The 21,624-nt window shown below is 41.8% G+C and overlaps 1 protein-coding gene across 3 annotated transcripts in view; it reads left to right on the forward strand.

The window, feature by feature from the left end:
- Positions 1–21,624, forward strand: part of Rcl1 (RNA terminal phosphate cyclase like 1) — a 73,612-nt gene that overhangs the window by 18,758 nt on the left and 33,230 nt on the right. For all 3 annotated transcript variants that reach the window (XR_011704096.1, XM_027943072.3, XM_071600611.1), the window contains exons 2-3: positions 14,546–14,617; positions 17,158–17,333. Coding sequence is in view for 2 of the 3 variants with exons in the window: in XM_027943072.3 (XP_027798873.1) it covers positions 14,546–14,617; positions 17,158–17,333 (248 nt within the window). In the remaining variant the exon portion in view is untranslated. The remainder of the gene's footprint in view (positions 1–14,545; positions 14,618–17,157; positions 17,334–21,624) is intronic.

The following is a 21,624-nucleotide window of genomic DNA, read 5'->3' on the forward strand; positions in this document are numbered from 1 at the left end:
TACCCTTTTCCCCACATCCTCACCAGCACTTGTTGTTGTTTGACTTCATAATGGCTGCCATTCTTATTGGAGTGAGATGGTATCCTAGCGTGGTTTTAATTTGCATTTCTCTGATTGCTAGTGATGGTGAGCATTTTTTCGCGTATGTATACCCTTCTCTGAGAAGTGTCTGTTCAGGTCCTTGGCCCATTTGTTGATTGGGTTATTTGTTTTCTTATTGTTTAATTTTTTGAGTTCTTTGTATACTCTGGATATTAGGACTCTATCTGAAGTGTGAGGAGTAAAAATTTGTTCCCAGGATGTAGGGTCCCTATTTACCTCTCTTATTGTTTCTTTTGCTGAGAAAAAAACTTTTTAGTTTGAGTGTGTCCCATTTGTTGATTCTTGATTTTAACTCTTGTGCTATAGGTGTCCTATTAAGGAATTTGGAGCCCGACCCCACGAGATGGAGATTAGAGCCAACTTTTTCTTCTATCAGACACAGAGTTTCTGGTTTGATACCTAGCTCCTTGATCCATTTTGAGTTAACTTTTGTGCATGGTGAGAGAAAGGGATTCAGTTTCATTTTGTTGCATATGGATTTCCAGTTTTCCCAGCACCATTTGTTGACGATACTATCCTTCCTCCATTGTATGCTTTTGCACCTTTGTCAAATATAAGGTAGTTGTAATTTTATGGATTGGTCTCTGTGTCCTCTATTCTGTACCATTGGTCCACCCGCCTGTTTTGGTACCAGTACCATGCTGTTTTTGTTACTATTGCTCTGTAGTATAGTTTAAAGTCTGGTATCGTTATACCGCCTGTTTCACTCTTCCTGCTTAGAATTGCTTTTGCTATTCTGGGTCTTTTATTTTTCCAGATGCATTTCATGATTGCTTTATCTATTTCTACAAGAAATGCCTTTGGGATTTTGATTGGCATTGCATTAAACCTATAGAGTACTTTTGGTAATATCGCCATTTTGATGATGTTAGTTCTGCCTATCCATGAACAGGGTATATTTTTCCATTTTCTAAGACTTTCTTCTATTTCTCTCTTTAGGGTTATGTAGTTTTCATTGTATAAATCTTTCACCTCTTTTGTTAGGTCGATTCCCAAGTATTTTACTTTTTTTGAGGATATTGTGAATGGGGTGGTTGTCCTCATTTCCATTTCAGAGGATTTGTCGCTGATATACAGGAATGCCTTTGATTTATGCATGTTGATTTTATATCCTGCCACTTTGCTGAATTCATTTACTAGCTCTAGAAGTTACTTTGTAGAACCTTTTGGGGTGCTAGGTATAGGATCATATTACCCGCAAATAGTGCCAATTTAAGTTCTTCTTTTCCTATCTTTATGCCTTTAATTTCTTTCGTCTGTCTAATTGCTCTGGCCAGTGTTTCAAGAACTATGTTGAATAGAAGTGGTGACAGAGGGCATCCCTGTCTTGTTCCAGATTTTGGAGGGAATGCCTTCAATTTTTCTCCGTTCAGAATGATGCTAGCCTGAGGCTTAGCATAGATAGCTTTTACAATGTTGAGGTAAGTTCCTGTTATCCCTAGTTTTTCTAGGGTTTTGAACATAAAGGGATGCTGTACTTTGTCGAATGCTTTTTCTGCGTCTATCGAGATGATCATATGGTTCTTATCTTTAAGTCTATTGATGTGGTGAATAATGTTTATTGATTTCCGTATATTGAACCAGCCTTGCATCCCAGGGATGAATCCTACTTGATCATGGTGCACAATTTTTTTGATATGTTTTTGTATCTGATTTGCCAGAATTTTATTGAGGATTTTTGCATCTAGGTCCATTAGAGATATTGGTCTGTAGTTTTCTTTCTTTGAAGTGTCTTTGTCTGGTTTAGGTATCAGGGTGATGTTGGCCTCGTAGAATGAATTTGGAAGTTCTCCCTCTTTTTCTATTTCTTGAAATAGCTTGAAAAGTATTGGTATTAGTTCCTCTTTAAAGGTTTTATAAAACTCTGCTGTATACCCATCTGGTCCTGGGCTTTTCTTGGTTGGTAGTCTTTTGATGGTTTCTTCTATTTCCTCAATTGATATTGGTCTGTTTAGGTTATCTATATCCTCCTGACTCAATCTGGGCATATCATATGACTTAAGAAATTTATCGATGCCTTCACTATCTTCTATTTTATTGGAGTATAAGGATTCAAAATAATTTCTGATTATCTTCTGTATTTCTGAAGTGTCTGTTGTGATATTGCCTTTTTCATCCCATATGCTAGTAATTTGAGTTCTCTCTCTTCTTCTCTTCGTTAGCATGGCTAAGGGTCTGTCGATTTTATTTATTTTTTCAAAGAACCAACTTTTAGTTTTGTCAATTTTTTCAATAGTTTCTTTTGTTTCAATTTCATTGATTTCAGCTCTGATTTTAATTATTTCTTGCCTTCTGCTACATTTGCTGTTGTTTTGCTCTTCTTTTTCTAGGGTTTTGAGATGAAGTGTGAGATTGTTTATTTGTTGTTTTTTTTCTTTTTTTGAGGAATGAACTCCAGGCAATTAATTTCCCTGTTAAAACTGCTTTCATTGTGTCCCATAGATTCCGAGATGTTGTTTCTGTATTTTCATTTATCTCTAAGAATTTTTTGATTTCCTCCTTTATGTCTTCTGTAACCCATTGAACATTCAGTAACATATTGTTCTTTTTTCAAGTGATGTAGGATTTTTCCTTCCTTCTTTTATCGTTGATTTCCAGTTTCATTCCATTATGATCAGATAAGATGCATGGTATTATCTCCACACCTTTATAATTTCTGAGGGTTGCCCTATGGTATAATATATGGTCTATTTTTGAAAAGGATCCTTGTGCTGCTGAGAAAAAAGTATTTCCGCTTGATGATGGTTGATATAATCTATATATGTCTGGTAAGTCTAGGTTATTAGTTGTGTTATTGAGTTCTGTAGTTTCTTTATTCAACTTTTGTTTGGAAGATCTGTCCAATGGTGAGAGAGGTGTGTTGAAGTCACCCATAATTATTGTGTTGTGGTCTATTTGACTCTTGAAGTTGAGGAGAGTTTGTTTTATGAACGTAGCAGCACCATTGTTTGGTGCATAAATATTGAAAATTGTTATGTTTTGTTGGTGAATGTTTCCCTTTAACAGTATATAGTGTCCTTCCTTATTGCTTTTGATTAACTTAGGCTTGAAGTTGATTTTATTCGATATGAGGATGGCCACCTCTGCTTGCTTCCGAGGACCGTGTGAGTGGTAAGATTTTTCCCAACCTTTCACCTTCAGCCCGGGTATGTCTTTTCCAATCAGATGAGTTTCCTGAAGGCAGCATATTGTTGGATCTGTTTTTTTAATCCAGGTTCCCAGCCTATGTCGCTTTATTGGTGAGTTTAAGCCATTAACGTTTAGGGTTACTATTGATATATGGTTTGTACTTTCAGTTATGTTTGATTATTAATTAATTTATTTTTAATTTGGTTTGTTTTTCCCTCTTTGATTAGTTTTTTTTCCCAACCCTCGCTTTACTGAGGTACTTCCGACTGTTGGTTTTGGTTGTTGTTTTTCATTTCCTCTTCGTGTAGTGTTTTGCCCAGGATGCTTTGCAGTGCTGGTTTTCTGGCTGCGAATTCTTTTAACTTTTGTTTATCGTGAAAGATTTTTATTTCGTTGTCGAACCTGAAGCTTAATTTTGCTGGATACAAAATTCTTGGTTGGCACCCATTATCTTTCAGTGTTTGAAATACGTTGTTCCAGGATCTTCTTGCTTTCAGCGTCTGTGATGAAAAATCAGCTGTTAATCTAATTGGTTTTCCCCTGGATGTAATCTGCCTCCTTTCTCTTGTAGCTTTTAATATTCTGTCTTTGTTATGTATATTGGATATCTTCATAACAGTGTGTCTTGGAGTTGGTCTGCTGTGGTTTTGTATGCTCAGCATCCTGTATGCATCTAGGATTTGGATATCCATTCCGTTTTTCATGTCTGGAAAGTTTTCTAAGATTATTTCATTGAACAGATTGCTCATTCCTTTTGTTTAGACCTCTATACCTTCCTTTATCCTGATGACTCTTAAGTTTGTTTTTTTTTATGTTATCCCATATCTCTTGGATATTTTGTTCTTGGTTTCTTACCAGCCTTTCTGAGTTGGCTAGACTCTTTTTGAGATGATATATTTTGTCTTAATTGTCTGACGTTCTGACTTCTACTTGATCTACTCTACTAATGATACTCTCGTTTAAGTTTTTAATTTGGTTTATAGTTTCTTTCATTTTTAGGATTATTGTTTGATTTTTTTTTTATAATCTCTATCTCCTGGTAGAGTTGATTATTTGCTTCTTGAATCTGTTTATGTAATTCGTTTTCAATGTGTTCTTTCATTGTTTGCATTTGCTGTCTAATGACCTCTTTAAGATTCCATTCCATCTGAGTAACGTATTCCTTGAGTTCTTTATCTGACCATTTTTCTGATGCCTCTAGGATCTCCTGTAGATTTAGGCTGTCTTGCATTGTTTGCACTCCTTTTCTTCCTTGTTTTTTCATGATGCTCATGTTACTTCCGGCTCTGTTTGACTGCTGAGTTACTGTTTACTCCTATATATTTATTTTGGTTTTGTATAGCTCCGGGGTCTCTCCTTTGTGATGGGAGACTATGTCCAGAGTTTTTGAGTTTTATTGTACTTTAAAGCAGATTCATTCGTTTCATGAAATGCGTATGGATTCTGATGGTGTATAGTGATCTGTGGTTTGGTCTTGGGACTTTATGTTTAGGTTGGGTGATGTGACGGTGTAGAGGTTGGTATATCTTGGCAACCTTGGAAGATTTCTCTACTGCAGGGGGATATTAACAGGAGAATAGTCTGGAGTATATGGGGGTAGCTAGGGACTTGGGAGCACTATAGATCGCCTCGGAACATTTACCTATATACATTTAGTAAATTACACATAAACGGAGTCGTAATGCTTGGGAGGAAAGGTATGAGAAGTGGAAGGAAGAAGTCACTAAAGAGAATTAGAGAAAGGAGAAAATAGGTAGAATACAAGAAAAGCGGAAAAAGGAAATTGAAAAGAAAAAAAAAGGATAAATGCTTTCTTAAAGTTCGATTAACTTCTCTTCCAGTAGGTGGAATTGTGCCCACCAGGCCAAGCTTCTCTCAATACGCAGGAAACAATCCCTTTGAGGCGGCTCTTCCTCCCCCCACTGGGCGGCTCTCCAATCCTGGTCGCCCAGGGCCTTTCCTGGTCCTCAGCTACCTCCCCGTTTTTCCTGCTAGCCAGGCCCCATTTACTGGTGGCATTCTCCACAGAACTAGCTACACACTGGGCCTGCTGCTCCCTGGGTGCCCTATTTTCTTGAACGACTGGGTACTCTCTGTTTGCCATTCACAGGGCTGGGTACTGTCAGCTTATTTTGCCTGCTTCCCTCTGGTAGCCACACCCCCGGGAGGTGGTGAAAGTGGCCTCGGTTGTCAGTGCTGGTGGGAGCGGTAGCCGGGGTTCAGGCGCCCCTCCTGACTCCCTTGGGTCCGACAATCACGCTCACGGAGAACTGGGGAGGGGCCCTTGAGATTTCCCCGCTGTGTGGAGAGGGGGGGGCCAAGGGTCACACACCTTCAGTCGCCCGCGTCAGAGCTATCCCATCTCCCGAACTCTGGTGACGTCAGTTCTCTGCCATGGTGGACTCCGTTATCTCTGCCGGGGTGTCTGATTGGAAGGGTGAGTCCGGTCGGTCTCTCCCAGGTCCGACCTCAGCTCTGGGCCCGCTGGCCTATGGAGGCTCGGTTGGCATCACCTCAAAGGATTCACAAAAGAACCGAAGAGTTGTTTCTGTATTCTGCTCGAGCGTCTCTGTAGCGCTGAGTCGTGGCGGTTTGGCGGCGGGGCGCCAAACAATCAGCCAGTAACTCTGTGCGCGGGGCAGCCTGAATTCACCTGCACCAAGCCCACTATGGCCTCTGAGAAGCTCAAACTGCTCGCCCAAGATCCACTTCAGCCCAGCATCGCCAGATGTACCTGAGCAGACAGCATTCAGTCAGTCTGAAGTCTCTCTTTGCCGGCGCAGCTGGGGAATCACAGTATTGATCTCTCCGCACCCACCGCCATGTTGAAATCCCTGATTTTTATTTTTAAAAATTTTTTTAGTTGTAATTGGACACAATACCTTCATTTTATTTATTTATTTATTTTTACGTGGTGCTGAAGCTCAAACCCAGCTCCCTGCTTGTGCTAGGCCAGTGCTTTACCATTGAGCCACAACCCCAGTCCCTTCCTTGTGCCTGCTTTTTTAAAAATAGAATATTCTATAGAAACTAAGGAAATAATTTCTGGTTTAACTACATAGCATAGTTCAGTTACTTTCAATTTTTGTCATGCTACTTTTTTTAGTTGTTGATGGACCTTTATTTTATTTTATTTATATGTAGTGTTGAGAATCAAACTCAGTGCCTCACACTTGCTAGGCAAGTGCTATACCACTGAGCCACAACCCCAGCCCCATTGTTATGCTACTTCTACCACAATTTATTATGCATACAAATATATGTAAAACTGAAGCCAAAGTTTCATGAACAGCATCCATAGTATGGACAGTTACTCCATAATGTAGTAGTACCTCCTTTTTCATGGAGCATATGTTCCAAGACCCTCAGTAGATGCCTGAAACTCTGGATAGTATTGTACCCTATGTTTACTATGATTTTTCTATACATAAACACTTATGATGATAGGCTTTTCTTTAACATATCCAGATTGCCACCATCAGCGCACATTGGTAGTCCCAGCTACTCAGGAGGCTATGGTGGGTGGATCATTTGAGTTTACAATTTAGAGACCCATCTGAGCAACATAGATAGACTCCATTTCAAAAAAAAAAAAAAAGGCTGGGTGCAGTGGCACATGCCCATAATCCCAGTGGCTCAAGGGGCTGAGACAGGAAGATTGTAAGTTCAAAGCCAGCCTCTGCTGCAGTCTGGCTGGGCACAAAATAACCGAGCCACCACACCGCCTTGTAGATTCAAACAGCAACTCTTTATTCCCGACTCTCACCAGCTCTACACGCACGTTCTGGGAAAATTCACGCACTCCACTGGGCTCTGCATACCAAATACTCTCTGAATCCCGTGAGAACTCAACGAGCGGGCACCTGAGGCATCAGGATACACCCTATTCCCAGCAGGATCCACCTTAAACCTGGAACTGCCCTATTCCCAGCAGGATCGACCCTAAACCCAGATCCACCCTGGTCCTTGAGCAGGGTCACCTTTCTCAAACATTCATGCAGTGTCACTGCAAATGACCTGGGTCCAAGGCAAGCCCATTTCCACAATGGAGTGAGTCCTCCCTCTAAGCAACATTGAGTAGGCTGACAAGGAAATTGCCATGCATCATTCCTACTTGGCTATGGCTCTCAGCAAGCCTCAGCAACTGAGCGAGGTCCTAAGCAACTCTGAGAGACTCTCATCTCTAAATATATACAAAAAAAGGGCTGGGGGTGTGGCTCAGTGGTATAGCGCCCCTGGGTTCAATCCATAGTACAAAAAAACCAACCAACAAACAAAACCCAAATTGCTAGTATCATTACTCTTATGCTTTCAGGCTATTATTAAGTAAAATAAAGATAACTGGAACACAGGTACTGTGGTGTCACAATAATGGATCTTGAAAGAACGAACAAGGCTTGTCATCGGAGCAAATGCCCGTTTATTGAGGAACAGCTCTGCATATTTATAGAGCCAGGGGTGGTTTGACAGTTGGCATGGGGTGCTTTTTGATTGGAGGGTAAGGATCAGGTGAGCCTGCAGGGCTAATCTGATTGGTGGGTAGGATCAGGTGAGCCAGCAGGGCTCTGATTGGTGGGTAAGGATCATGTGAGCCAGCAGGGCTCACCATTGGGCGGCTTTTCTTTGGGGATGGGGAAGTTAGTCTTTGGAGTTGGAGCCGGGGCGACTCCCAACATTCCCCCCTCTTTGTTATTAAATGAGAATGGGCGTCGACTCATTCTGGCTGCTTCCTGCTGAAATGGGGCGGTATGGAGAAAGAGGAGGGAAGTAAGGAACCCCCACAGGAGGGCAGAGAAGACCAGTATCAACAAAGGTTCCTTGCCACCACAGATTCATGATGACGTCAGTCCACTTGGCATAGGTCTCGACTGGAGGTATCATCAGTAGCCAGGAGTTGGTAATTCCTGAGGAGAAGCTGTTTAAAAGCTTGATTAGAAATTTTACCCACCTGAGTCTGAATGAACTTTATGATAGGAGGAAGGAACAGGCACAGGGAGTTTTTATAGCCCAAATCTAATGGCGTCTCTTGGTCTGCAAGCTGCCTTGTTGGCCCAACGGGGGGTTAAGTGTTCAACCCTGAGCGTGGGGGTTGAGTGTTCAGCCTTGAGCGGGGGCTTGGGCTGTTTGGGCTTGAAGCAAACAGGTGATATAGAACCAGACAGAGGGTTTGAGAGGCCAGGTCATTCTGCAGCTAACTTTGGCATGCCCTGCAGGCCCTGCAGACCAGCCTGTCCTGCACCTAACACCCTCAATTCCACTCTTCATTCCTAGTCCAATCTAGCTCCCTTCCCTCTCTATTAAGGCTGCTCTTCAAACTTTCTCCTACCTGGGTGTACCAGCTACCATATTTCCCTTTGAGAGCAGTCAGATCTCTCCAGGTTTTATGTGAAACACCTCAACTTTAAATACTAATACTTGGAATTCTTATGAAACTGGGAGGCCCTCTGGAGCCCTGTGTAAACTTGAAGGTGGACACACTAAGTGCATGCTATCACACTTGGCATAGATGCTCTGACTCTGTTCTGGTTCTGTCTGTAATCCAACCCCTAGCTACTGTCCCTTTATTACATTAGCACCCACACCAAGGGTGCTAATGTAATAAAGGGACACTGGTCTAACCAACGAGTCTCAGTGGTACTTACGTATACACTCCAGCTGCCGTCAGAAGATGGTGACTTCTTCCCCTGGGAACTTAAACCTGAACTCAGACATGCACACACATACACATAGGAAAAGCAGAAACTCTATCAAAGCCTGTAACTAGCTCATGACACCAAAGCTTCTCATTCTTCTATTGGCAAACGGGCAGGACCCAAAGAAGCACCTTGTTTTTTCAGAAGCAGGGCATGTGGATCACCATAACAGGGCAACCTCCACACAGGATGGAGAAGTTGAGGAAAGGAAGGATTTAGAGAGCACTTCAGACAGGGGAAGACAGTGACGACAGAGCAGGTGGGCTGGACCAGAGCACACCCAACGCCTCACCCAAGGAGAGCTCAGGTTGCCTCCCAGGACAGTCATGGACTCACTGAAGGTAACTCAGGTAGGGGTAGATGTAAGCAACAGGAAGAAACAACTTCACCAGGAACCCAGGCATGGGAACACTGTTGGAGAATGGTGATGGGAACACCAGCGTGTGCACATGCCCAAACTATACGCACCAACTATGTGCAGGGTCCTGCACACCAGTTACACTTCAATGAAACTGGGAGGGTAAACAAAACACACATGTTTCTCCTTAGGCCCAGAAGGCAACTGGTAAAGTGCTCTCTTATGATCAACAGGGGTCACCATGCTCTGGACACCTAAGTGGTTTGTTAGAAGGACAACACACAACGATCCCACTACTGGCCAGATTCAAGCAAGTGGGGGGTGGTGTCTGGCTGGAGGGGGCCCTTAGGGTCACTTGCCTTGAATCTTCAGACATAGGGCGAAGAGAGGACCCAAGAGGGGCAAGAAATGAGGGGGAGCATTGACAAGAGTACTTAATGACAGATGATGATCATTGGCTTTTCTGATGAAGGTGTAGGAGTGCCGGGCTTAAGCCTGGAAATGTGAATCCACAGGGTAAGTTGGTTATTAGACAGCTTGAGTTTGGCCACCAAGGGAGTGCACATAGTCACCTGAGCAGGACCCTCCCAGTTTGGTTTTAGAGGGGGCTTTTCCCCTGGTGGGCAATAGTAAACAAGTTGACCAGGTATTAAAGGAGGTAGGGTTTTGAGAGAGACTGGGGTCAGGAAGGAGCCAGGCTTGATAGCGGCAGAGTTCAGAGCATAGATGAAAGAGGAGGGGCAGGGCATAGGTTTTGGAGATGGGTAGGGGTTCTGTAGGCAGTCCGGGAGGAATGAGGGGACGGCCATACATGACTTCAAAAGGTGAGAGATTATAAGGCTTTTTTGGCAGGGCCCTAATGCGCAATAAAGCCAAGGGGAGCACCTTTACCCAGTCCATGCTTAATTCCATGGTGAGCTTGGTGAGGGTCTCTTTAAGGGACCAATTGGTCCTTTCAACCTTTCTGGAAGCCTGGGGGCGGTAAGGGCAATGGAAATGCCAAGGGAGTGATAGCGTGTGAGCCAGTCCCAGAGTTATCTGTGAGGTGAATTCTGGGCCATTGTCTGATTGGATAGAAGTGGGCATCCCGAAACGCGGGATTATGTGAGTAAGCAATAGATCAACTACCATAGAGGCCCGTTTATTGGAAGTGGGAAAGGCTTCAACCCATCCTGAAAAAGTATCTACCAATACAAGAAGATATTTTATGTATTTTTACTCAGGTCCTATTGGTGAAATCAATCTGCCAGTCTGCAGCTGGGGTATGACCACGGGCCTGATGAGAAGGGAAAGGTTTAGGTTTTAATGGAGTATTGGTATTGGTTCTCTGTATTGGTTTTCTGGCAGGTCTGACAAGCAGAAGTGATCTGTGGTAGGAGGGTCTTATCGCGTGGGAAAGGGTGAAAAAGAAGTGAAGGAAAGTAGTAAGACTCTGTGGACTAGAATGCAATAGAGAGTGAAGAAACTGGAAGAGTTGCTGGGGATCTTTGGGCCAATCCCTGGTGGTAACGAGTAGCAGAGAGGAGGTAAAGCTCTGTAGGGCTGCTGATCGAGCCGCTTGATCGGCCTTGGAATTCCCCATAGTAGTAAGGGAGGAGTCAGTTTGGTGGGCCTTGCAATGGATTATTCCCAATTGGGAATGCAGCCTAGAGACTCGTAGTAGGCCAGAAATAAGTGTGGAATTAAGGACTGCCATCCCTCTGGTGGTCAATAGCTCCCTTTCTTCCAAATGGCTGCATGGGAGATCGGTATATAGGGAGAGGGTTTTTCCCTCTGCTAGCTCGCATGCCCTTGTGGCAGCTATGAGTTCAGCTTGGTGATAGGAAATGGTGGTAGGGCAGGGTAAAATAGTCATGGGCCGCTGCTAGGGCTCTGAGGCATGGGGGTCAGCCCTTGACAGTGGGGTCGAGCTGTTTGGATAGGTAGGACACTGGTGCAAATGTGGGACCATATTCCTAACCCAGAACACCCAGACTTTGTGTCTGTTTTTCATGTACATAGAGGGTGAAGGGTCGGGAGGGGTCAGGGAGATGCAGGGTGGGTGCCCAGAGGAGGGCCTTTTTAAAGGGCTTCCCTACTGCTGAGTAGGGGTTCATCTTGGGGGCCCTTGACCAGATTCCAGGCCCTGAAGTACCCAGCCAAACCCAAGAAGGAGAGTCATCTTTGGTCTTTGGTTTAGGTATAGACACAATAAGCTGTTTTTTCTGTCTACTATAATGGCCTTTTCCCCTTGAGAGATAGAGAACCCTAGATACTTGCTATTTGGGCCTTTTGTGGAGAGGCCCGGTATCCCTTTAAGGCCAAGAAATTAAGTAGGAAAACTCTGTCATCTGTTGAGCGCCCTTTGGACGGCTAGAAGAATTTGTTTGCAAGAGGTGCAGAGAGCAGGATTGGATCGGAGCAAGAAGAAAGCCTGGAAGAGATCCCTTAGAATGGAGGGATCCAGGGACCCAAAAAGGGGCCATCTGCTTTGGTTGTCTAAGGGATAGTGGGCCAGGCCTGGGTGCTATATTTGATCCAAGAGGCATTGTAGGGGAGAGTCGGCTGGCAGAGAGGACACATTACCCATGTAAGGAGGAGGGAAGAGGACACAGAGAAGGAGGAAACTGATTTATTGGCAAAAGGGGCGTCCCCACTAGAGCCAAAAAATCAGGAGTGCCTAAGTGGCAGGTTCGAACTGCAGAGATTGGTCGTCACCGAATCCTGACAGTTGAAGCTCTCGTCCTGGACAAAGCTGGAGCCATTGGAGACCTTGGCCAAGGCTTTTCAGGACCCCTCCTGGAGAGGCCGGATACTCCCAGGGCCAGAAAGAGGGGAGAGGAAGGGGAGGGTAAGTGTCTCTCTAGTGGCCGAGTAGTCGACCAGCAGAGAGGACACATTATCCATTTAAGGAGGAAACTGATCATGTAAGCCAGCAGGGCTCTGATTGGTGAGTAAGGATCATGTGAGCCAGCAGGGCTCTGATTGGTGAGTAAGGATCATGTGAGCCAGCAGGGCTCACCATTGGATGGCTCTTCTTGGGGGATGGGGAAGTTAGTCTTTGGAGCCAGGGCGATTCCCAACAGATCTGATAACTGAGAGGTCTGCTAATTGACTAACTAGTGGGTTGCTGAGGTTTTTTTTTTTTTTTTTTTTTTAGTGCTGGGGATTGAACTCAGGGGCACTCAACAACTGAGCCACATCTCCAGCCTTATTTTGTATTTTATTTAAAGACAGGGGTCTCACTGAGTTGCTTAGTTGCTGAGGCTGGCTTTGAACTCAAGATTCTCCTGTTTCAGCCTCCTGAATCGCTGGGATTACAGGCGTGCGCCACCGTGCCTGGCTTGGTGGGTTGTATATATGGTTTGGATATGCTAGAGAAAAGGATGATTCATATCATATCTGTTACAGAACAGAAGGGTATGTCATGAGTCTTCATTGAGCTACTTGGAATGACATGCAGTTTGAAACTAATGAATTGTTTATTTCTGGAAATTTCCATTTAATATTTTCAGACTGTGGGTAACTATGGGTTGAACAAACTGCGGAAAGTAAAACTGTAGATAGGAGGTAGTTACTGTAGTCCATTCTGTTCTAATTATGTTACAAAGAAATATTGATTGGGCCTCATTAAATTGACTGCCAGATCCTTCATTGGGTCACTGCCTGTAGTTAAAAAGTTGCCATGAGTTTCTAGCAAAAGAGCTTGGCTTTGGGTGATTCAACAGAGTAGAGGCAAACAACTGTGATGGTGTGGTGTTGAGCACAGACTTTGGAGAAAGAGAGGCTTGGGCTCAAATCCTGGCTCAGCCACTCACTGGTCATTTGACCAAGTTAGACAGTTGACAATCTTGGTGTCACTCAACCTTCTGTAAAATGGGAATGACACTTGTCTCAGGGTCATGAGGATGAAATGACAGAATGTAATGTGTTAAGTAAGTGTTCTATACACAACAGCTGTTATTAACTATTTTTATTTGTTTCAGGATTTTAGTGGAGTTTCTTTTGACTTTTAGCCCAGTGTTCTTTATACAGATTGCAGAACCTACTATGACAGGAGTTATGGGACAGGGTTAAGTTACAGACCAGGTAAATGAGAATTGTTTAGTTAATCTCGTCACCCTTTGGGATCAATTTAGAGGACTGCTGGGATCTCTCCCCCATACTGCTTGTTGATTACAGAAGTGGGAACTGTCTAAAAGTGCTAAGCTGTTCCAGTACCTTCCATGGCAGAAGAGTTGGTCTTCCTGTTCTTGTCCATGGGCAGGTTACGGCTAAAGGGTTTGTGTAAGAGAAGCTTCAGGGAAGGCCAGGGGACATATTCTCTTCCTTCACTCATCACTCCCCTTCTTCCATAATTTCACATTTAAAATCTGTTCTCATTTCCTTGCACTCTTCTTTCCTTCCACTCTTTCAAGAATGACTAGCTTTTACAAACAATCTGTTCATAAAATGAATTAAAGCAAATTCAAACATAAAAATATAAGCTTTTAGTATAAAATTTATATACCATCCTATCATCCTATCAAGAGAAACCCTTTAACATTTTTCCCAGTCTTTTTTATACATTTAAAAGTAGGTGCCAGTTATACTGTATGTTCAAGTACCTTTTATATATATTTTAGTTGTAGATAGACACAATATCTTTATTTTATTTATTTATTTTTATGTGGTATTGAGGATTGAATCCAGTGCCTCACGCATGCGAGGCAAGTGCTCTATCACTGAGCCACAACCTCAGTCCCCAAGCACCTTTTTAATCTAATAAAAACTGAACTGGTTAGATGATTATGGATCAGAAAGGGATAGGAAGGGAGAAGGGACACTTTTTTTTGGCGGGAGTGCCAGAGAGAAACTGTGAACTCTTTCTATCTGTGAGACTGAAGAGTGGCCCATAATTTTAATCTCCCCTCTCAGAATCTGGAAGAATTGAAGTCAAAACCCTTGCTTGCTTTCTGCCATTTCTCTTATTTGATTTGTCCTCCTGAGGTCAAATAAAGGACTTTTATGGGTTTTATGCAGTTGAAATTAATATCCCATTACATTGCTGGTATAGAGTTGCTGATTTTTGTGGAATGTGAAGGCTGAGTTGTTTCTAACAGTTCTGCTAACCATATATACTACTTAGTGCTTTTCCCACTGCTTCAGGTTCCTCAACTCATCCACTCACACAGCTCTTGAGGAAAGCTTGCTTATGGTGCTGGAAATAACCTGTTCTCTACTATAGTACCAGGGTCATATGATGTGTCCTAACATGAGGCCAATCTTTCTCTTTTCCCCACAGATTTTGAAGCCAGCTTCATAAGGCTACTGGACAAAATAACTAATGGTTCTCGAATTGAAATAAACCAAACAGGTGAGCTCCTTTTCTGTCCATTCCTGAAAGGACCTATATATATATATTACCTAAACATTCCTCTGTTTCTCACTCTTTTTAAAAATATTTTTATTAGTTGTTGATGGATCTTTATTTTTTTAATTTATTTATATGTGATGCTGAGGATCGAACCCAGTGAGTGCCTCACACATGCTAAGCAAGTGCCCTACCCCTGAGCCACAACCCCAGCCCTCTCTCTTTTTAATGGTATAAATACTATATTGTGTTTAAAACTTTACTAATCACTTTGTGTCACGCAAGTCTTCATTAAGTTAGAATGTTTAGAGGATTTAACAAGAGGAATCTGTGAGTGAAGATTGTAATAAAAACTTATCATTCTAGATCATTAAAATAGTTCAAATAGACCCAGTTTCCTGTGTTTGATAAAAATTTCCAGAGGTGTATGTGAAATCTGTCAACTTAAGGGGCATACACTTGATTTAAGGAAGGTAGAGAACTGAGAGTTTCAAATGAGCAAGCAAGCATGTTTTATACCTAACATTTACATAAATCTTTTCAAAGTCCATTTACATATATCATCATATTATTCTTAAAGTAAACTCTGAGTAATTGTACGTGTTGGAATCTATTTTAAAATTTTGTCTTTTAAAATAAGTTTATACAAATATGTGCAAAAAAAAAAAAAAAATCCCTTTACCACTTTCCTCTTCCAGTCCCTTCTCCTGGGGTAGCCACAGTCACCACACTTGCTTATATGAGCACTTATGTAACCCAGACCATCAACAGGGTCATGTTCTTCACAGTTCTGCAGCTAGTATTTTTTTTCACTTGCACAGATGTCTCATAGAACTTTCCCTACTGGCACATGCAGGTCCACCTCCATATTTCTGTGGGCTCTAGTATTGTATTCCATTGTATGGATGGGTGATAATTTATTTAATGCTCTCTACTGATAAATACTTAGGTTGTTTCTAGCTTTTTTCCCCCTTCTTCTTTTTTTCTATTAGAATCTTTATCTGCTTTGTGTAACGAGTCGTGGCAAATATCCTTTGACTGGCTTTGTGAATTCTATACACATATTCCACAAAGGAATTGCTGACTTTTCATATGTTGGCTTTCTTTTTTAAAAAATTTCATTAATTTTGAAACAGAGTTTTCCTGTGTTGCCCAGGCTGGACTTGAACTTTTGGGCTCAGGTCATCTTTACTTCAGCCTCCTGAATAGCTGGGACTATAGGTGTTGGCCACCATGCCCAGTTATCACCATGTTGACTCTCTAAAGAAAGACAAGCTTGGATTCATACATGGCTTTGTACCATGTGAGATATGTTGATCTGTAGCTGCATTTACCCATACCTGGCAGAGAACAAGGTTCAGACCTGAAATGTTTAGATGCTCTTTGCCAGCTGTAATTCCCTCAGTCTTCTTGCCTTGTTTACTTTGAAATTGCTGGAGATTTTTTTCAGCAATGAAAAAATTATTGGAGATTCAGAAGGCAGATAATTTTATTCTCTAGTCATGTCCACAGTGGAGTTGGGAAAGACATTTATGTGACCCTGTTCATCCCCCATTAGAATAAAAGCCATCATCCTTGTCTCATCAATTTCTCATTTGATTAATTTCTGGCATAAGTAGGTGGAATTGAAGGATTTTGTGGTTATATACTCTTTCTCTGGCTTCTTGATCTTAACACTGTTGAGGATAAATGACCTAGAATCATACCCTTTGAGAAGTGTTGGTCACTTTGAGAATATAATCATGATTGTGATTATTTAGATTTTTGTGTTTTATTTTATAAACTCTCAAGAGCTATTTTCCTTTATTTATTTTTGATAAATTGTGCCAAAAGACATTGCAAAAGATTTTGAGCAGTAGAAGTACTTAGTTTACCCTACTGTCCCAAATCATCTAGGGTGTTTTACAATGTTTTTCCTCTGATATCACATTTAGTAAGAAAATTGGGGGATGATATAAATATATGTGAAAAAATGAGTAAAGAAAATGAAGAAGAGTATTCACCAAGAGCCATAACATAATTTTAGATAGTTCCATTTATTAGTATTAATTTAAAATTGCTGCCACTCTTAGCATTGAGTGCCACAAAGTACTTGCTTTTCTAGGCATCTTTTTTTGGTTTATGAACTGTATGAGAAATCTCATTTCAAGGGGCCTAGAGGATACTGGCTGCTGGTGTGATGATTTAAGGCTATTGTTCATGAACCTACAGTCAGCACAGTCTGAGAGTGTTCATCTAAGAGGCTAGGGTGCCTATGAGGAGCCCTCTTGTGTGCCCTGCCATGACTTTGGAAACTCAGATGGCTTAGAGAAGGGTTTAATTTATTACTATTTATTAAATTACACTCACAGTTTATTATTGTTACAGAGGCTTGTCAGTAGTGACTCAGCTTTTGGAGTGAAGTGCAGACTCTCAGGAATGGCATTTTGAACTCCCTTGGATGCCCTTGCCATGTTTTCCCCTGGGACTTACTGCATTCGTTGTCTTGTGACACTGGTTTTGTTCTTGCTGCATCTGGCTATTTTTTTTTCCTCTGGTTTAAGGAACGACCTTATATTATCAACCTGGCCTCCTATATGGTGGATCCTTGGAACATGACTGTAGTGTCCTTCGTGGCATTGGCTATTATCTGGAGGGTCTTCTCTGCCTGGCACCATTTATGAAGCACCCATTAAAAATAGTACTGCGAGGAGTGACCAATGACCAAGTTGACCCTTCGGTGAGTATCGAGGTCAAACCATGGTGTGATTTTTCTTTTGTTTCTCATTATTACTCAATTACTAAGAAAAAAGTTTCTCATAAGCACACTTCTATTTTTGAGTGTTTTTTTTTTTTTTTTGTTGTTGTTGTTATTTATCTGAGATTTAGTGGTTAATTTACTCCAGGAGGCAGATGAACCAAAACTTGTGATCATCACATTCAGGATGATTACTAACATTCATCAAGGTGCCTTTCATTGTTATGTCTAGGAATCTTCAAAACAGATGCTTGATGTCTCATAGTGTTTGACATGAAATATGCTTCTGTTGGCTGAAGTGTATGAGAGTGGAGTTTTGTAAGGTCATCTGAGAGCTGAGGCTAGAGGGCAGCAGATCAAAGTTTTAGGCAGAAAATAATCTCTTGGCATTGCCACAGCAGAGTCTTGACTTATCCAGTCTTCAACCATAAAATCAGGAACTTTCTTTATCTGAGAGATTTGCAGATTTAGAAAAAAGCATAAGGGCAGGGAAGGAATGTGTGATAGTTTGTGGATACCAGCAAACTTCTTACTAAACTCTCTAGTTTTTCTGCATTTGTGGGGAGAACAGTTTGATATACAATTGAAACCTTCATTTTGATCAGTACAGCTCTCTTAATGCCAGTGTGCTCAGAGGGAAAAGTTGCTGCTTTTGGATACTTAACTGTCCAGAGAAGGTGTTAAAGCTGATGACCAAGAGGCCTGACAGTTGTCTTCACTGTTACAGACATAGACCACAGTCTTGAATGGGCAGTTTCTAAGGCCAACTCTGAAGTGTGTGCAGCATTCCTAACTGGAAAAGACCAGTTAGTGGTGTATTGAGCTCCAAATTGGAGGCTGGTATCCACCAGAATACCTTCTAGTATCTGGGTTAATGTGTTCTTAGGCAATGGAAGACTTATTTCTCAATCCTTGAGAATTCAGCTGTGTAAACTCTTTTTCTAGCATGCTAAATACAGTGTACAGTGCAAGATCTGAAATTCTTACCTGTAAATGAATGTTATATAAACTGATAAGAATTTTAATTTAAGTGATTGCTTTTCAAGAAGCATTTTGAGAAGATTTTCAAGAAGAAAATCTGCATTTTTAAGAAGATGCTAGGAAATGGGCCCTTTTGTTCAAAGTGTGAGAGGAGGCATCTATATTTTGAGATGTAAGGAGGCAAAGTGTGTCAAATTATGGGGAAAGGTTCTAAAGTATACTTGGGACTTTAATGCTGTGTATCCCAATTTTGTACTCCTTTTCTATAATTACTATTTTTAAAAGCTGTTCTCAGTGTAATTGATAACTTCCCCAGAAATGGTACTTAATTCTTTTATGCAGCATATTAAAAACAAATCTATTTTCATATATGACAGGACTGTCTCCTTTTGCCAGCAGCACGACTAAATGATGGTGGTTGATATACTTGGCTTAGCCCAGGTTAAAATAAATACTCCTAATCCTAGGTAAGGAGTAACTTCTTTAGCCTGTCTCCATTTACTCACGTCATGCAAGTATGAATACCATGAGTGACTCTGCTGTCAGGGAGCTCTCATTCTCATGGGGTAGACACCTGTGCGCATGGCTAGGGAGATGAAAAGACTGAATCCCCTTGGTCCCTGATAGAGGTACAAGCAAAGTGCTGATCGTCAGTACCTTAGTCCATTTTGCATTGCTGTAACATAATACCTAGACTGGATAATTTATAAAGAACAGAGGTTTATTTCTTACATTTCTGTAGGCTGGGAAGTCCAAGAACATGGTGCTGGCTTCTGGTGAGGGCCTTTGTCTTGCATCATAAAGTGGTGTAGGCATCAGATGGCAACACAGAAAAATTGGGCTAAATGTATCCTTTTCTCACAAGCCCACTTCTGTGGTAATATCCTTAGTCCATTTGCTAAGTGGTGTCCTCTTGACTTAATCAACTTTTTTTCTTTCTTTTTTTAATTGGTCTCAGGCATTTTATTATAGCAATAGAAAACAGGAAGACAGGATTGCGTATCTTTAGGTCTTCCATGGTCCTACCTCTTAACATGCTAAATATGGCTTTTTGGAGGATAATCCTGGATGTTGAGTGAACAGTGAATTGGAGAAGTGATAGACTAGCTTGGGCTTTATAAAGCTGGAAGTAGAAAATAAGGAGAAGGGCATGATGGCAAGAGTGACTTCATGACTTGACAACTACTTGGAGATGGACTGAGAGGAATGGCCAAAAGTAACTTCATAATTTTTTTTGCTCTGATTGACTTTAAGGATAATGTTTAGATAGTGTTTGACACAGTAAGGGGAAATTGTGGTAGGATAATGGATGATGTGTTTGATTTTGTTACCGTACTCTGAGCTTTTGGCAGCATAACCACATGGGGATGTCCATATGGCAGTTAGAAACCACTGTCTAGAAATTCAAAGCAGGTCCTCAGGATCTTACCTACTGAGATAAATCTGGTCAGTGAGATTGACCAGCTATGATTGAACACTAGTAGCATTTTAGCTGAATTGGTCCTATAGCTGTCTTTGCTTTGGCCTATATAATGTGATGATGGCAGTGGTGTGTGTGTGTGTGTGTTGGTGGAGGGGAGTAAGAGAGAGAGAATGAATTTGTTGTTCATGTCAAAATCCCAGCTTTTGCATGAGTAGGGCAATGCAGGAGCAGTGGAAGGCTGTTCCTGCATGATGGCCATCAGTTGGAGCTATGTGGCAGCTGCCCTCTGGTAAGACATGAGCTTTCCAGCTGGACACAATTCTCAGTTGACCTCCTTATTCATTTCAGTTTCCTTATTAGACTTTGTGAGTCATAGAGTTTTTTTTGTTTTTGTTTGTTTGTTTATTGTTTTTTGCCCTGTGGAACAAGGAACTGAGAATAGAAGAGTGAGGGGAAGTGAGTGTTTAAGATATGAGAGAGAAAAAAGTAGCTGGAAATAGAAAAGAAATTTGGAGAAACCAAGCAGCAGTCAAATTGTAAGTAGCTGGGAATGATCCAGAGTTACTGTTTGCAGGAGTCAGGTTAAGATTGAGCTGTGAGGTTTGGTAGTGAGAAGTGTTGTTGACCTCTGAGAAAGGTACCCTGAGTTACCATTTAGGTCAGACCCTTGCCTTTTCTCTCTGACCATAGAGGGACAGCTCAGTTTCCCTGAAGCAGAGCTTGCAGGCCTTATTCTGCTTTAGCTAGAACAGGCAGAGCTGGAGAAGATAATAGAGTGTTCAGGCTAGCTTCTTATTTCATACTGAAGAAACTAAGGCTTCAGAGATTTAGGGAAGTATCCCAGATTTCACAGCTAGTTAGAGGCAGATTGAGGCTTAAGCCCTCTTTAGCTTTCCCACCCTTGTCTCACAATACCAAGTGTGTCTGGTGGAGAGTGATTAGGAGACAGGACAGTACTTGAAATTACACTTGTGCTTCTGGCTGACTTTGGAAATAAATTTATTTGACTTTGTCCTTTGTAACTTAGGGTATAAGTAGAATGAGCCAGAAAGGATGCTCTACTTTCTTACCTTTTTTCCCCAGGAGAGGTGGTGGCTGCCTAGTTTCAGAGTAACCTGTATCCTAGCATTTACCAAGTCTTTAAGATTTGGCTTTGTCCTTTCCCCAGCCACCCTTAATTCTATCCTAGACAGACTCTTCTGGGTTCTGGCAATCTCATATGAGTATATAGTCATGTGCCACATAATAGTGTTTCCATCAATGACAGACTACGTGTATGCCAGTGGTCCCATAAGATGTCACCTATTGACATCGTAGCTGTCGAAATGTTGCATCTAGCTGAGTGTGGTGGTGCATACCTGTAAGCCTAGAGGCTCAGATGGAGGCAGGAAGATCACAAGTTCAAAGCCAGCCTCAGTAACTTAACGAGGCTCTAAGCAGCTTAGGGAGACCCTGTCTCTAAATAGAATGCAAAAAAGGACTGTGGATATGGGTTAGTGGTTAAGTGCCCCTGGGATTAATCCCTGATAAAAAACAAAAACAAAACCAAAATACCCCACAAATGTCCTTATGTCATAGTGCAAAGCTTCTGTCACATGTGATGCTAGTGTAAACAAGCCTACTGTGCTGCCAGTTATATGAAAACATAGTATATATAGTTATGTACAGGACATAATACTTTTTTCTGGGGATTGGGGATTGAACCCAAGGGACAGGTTATCACTGAATTAGATTCCTAACCCTTTTAATTTTTTATTTTGAGACACTGATCTACTGAGTTCCTGAGGTCTCACTAAATTGCCTAGACTGGCCTTGAATTTGGGATCCTCCTGCCTCAGCCTGGGATTACAGATGTAAACCACTGTGCTC

Source organism: Marmota flaviventris, chromosome 13, assembly GCF_047511675.1.
Source record: "Marmota flaviventris isolate mMarFla1 chromosome 13, mMarFla1.hap1, whole genome shotgun sequence".
NCBI classification, from domain to species: Eukaryota; Metazoa; Chordata; class Mammalia; order Rodentia; family Sciuridae; genus Marmota; species Marmota flaviventris.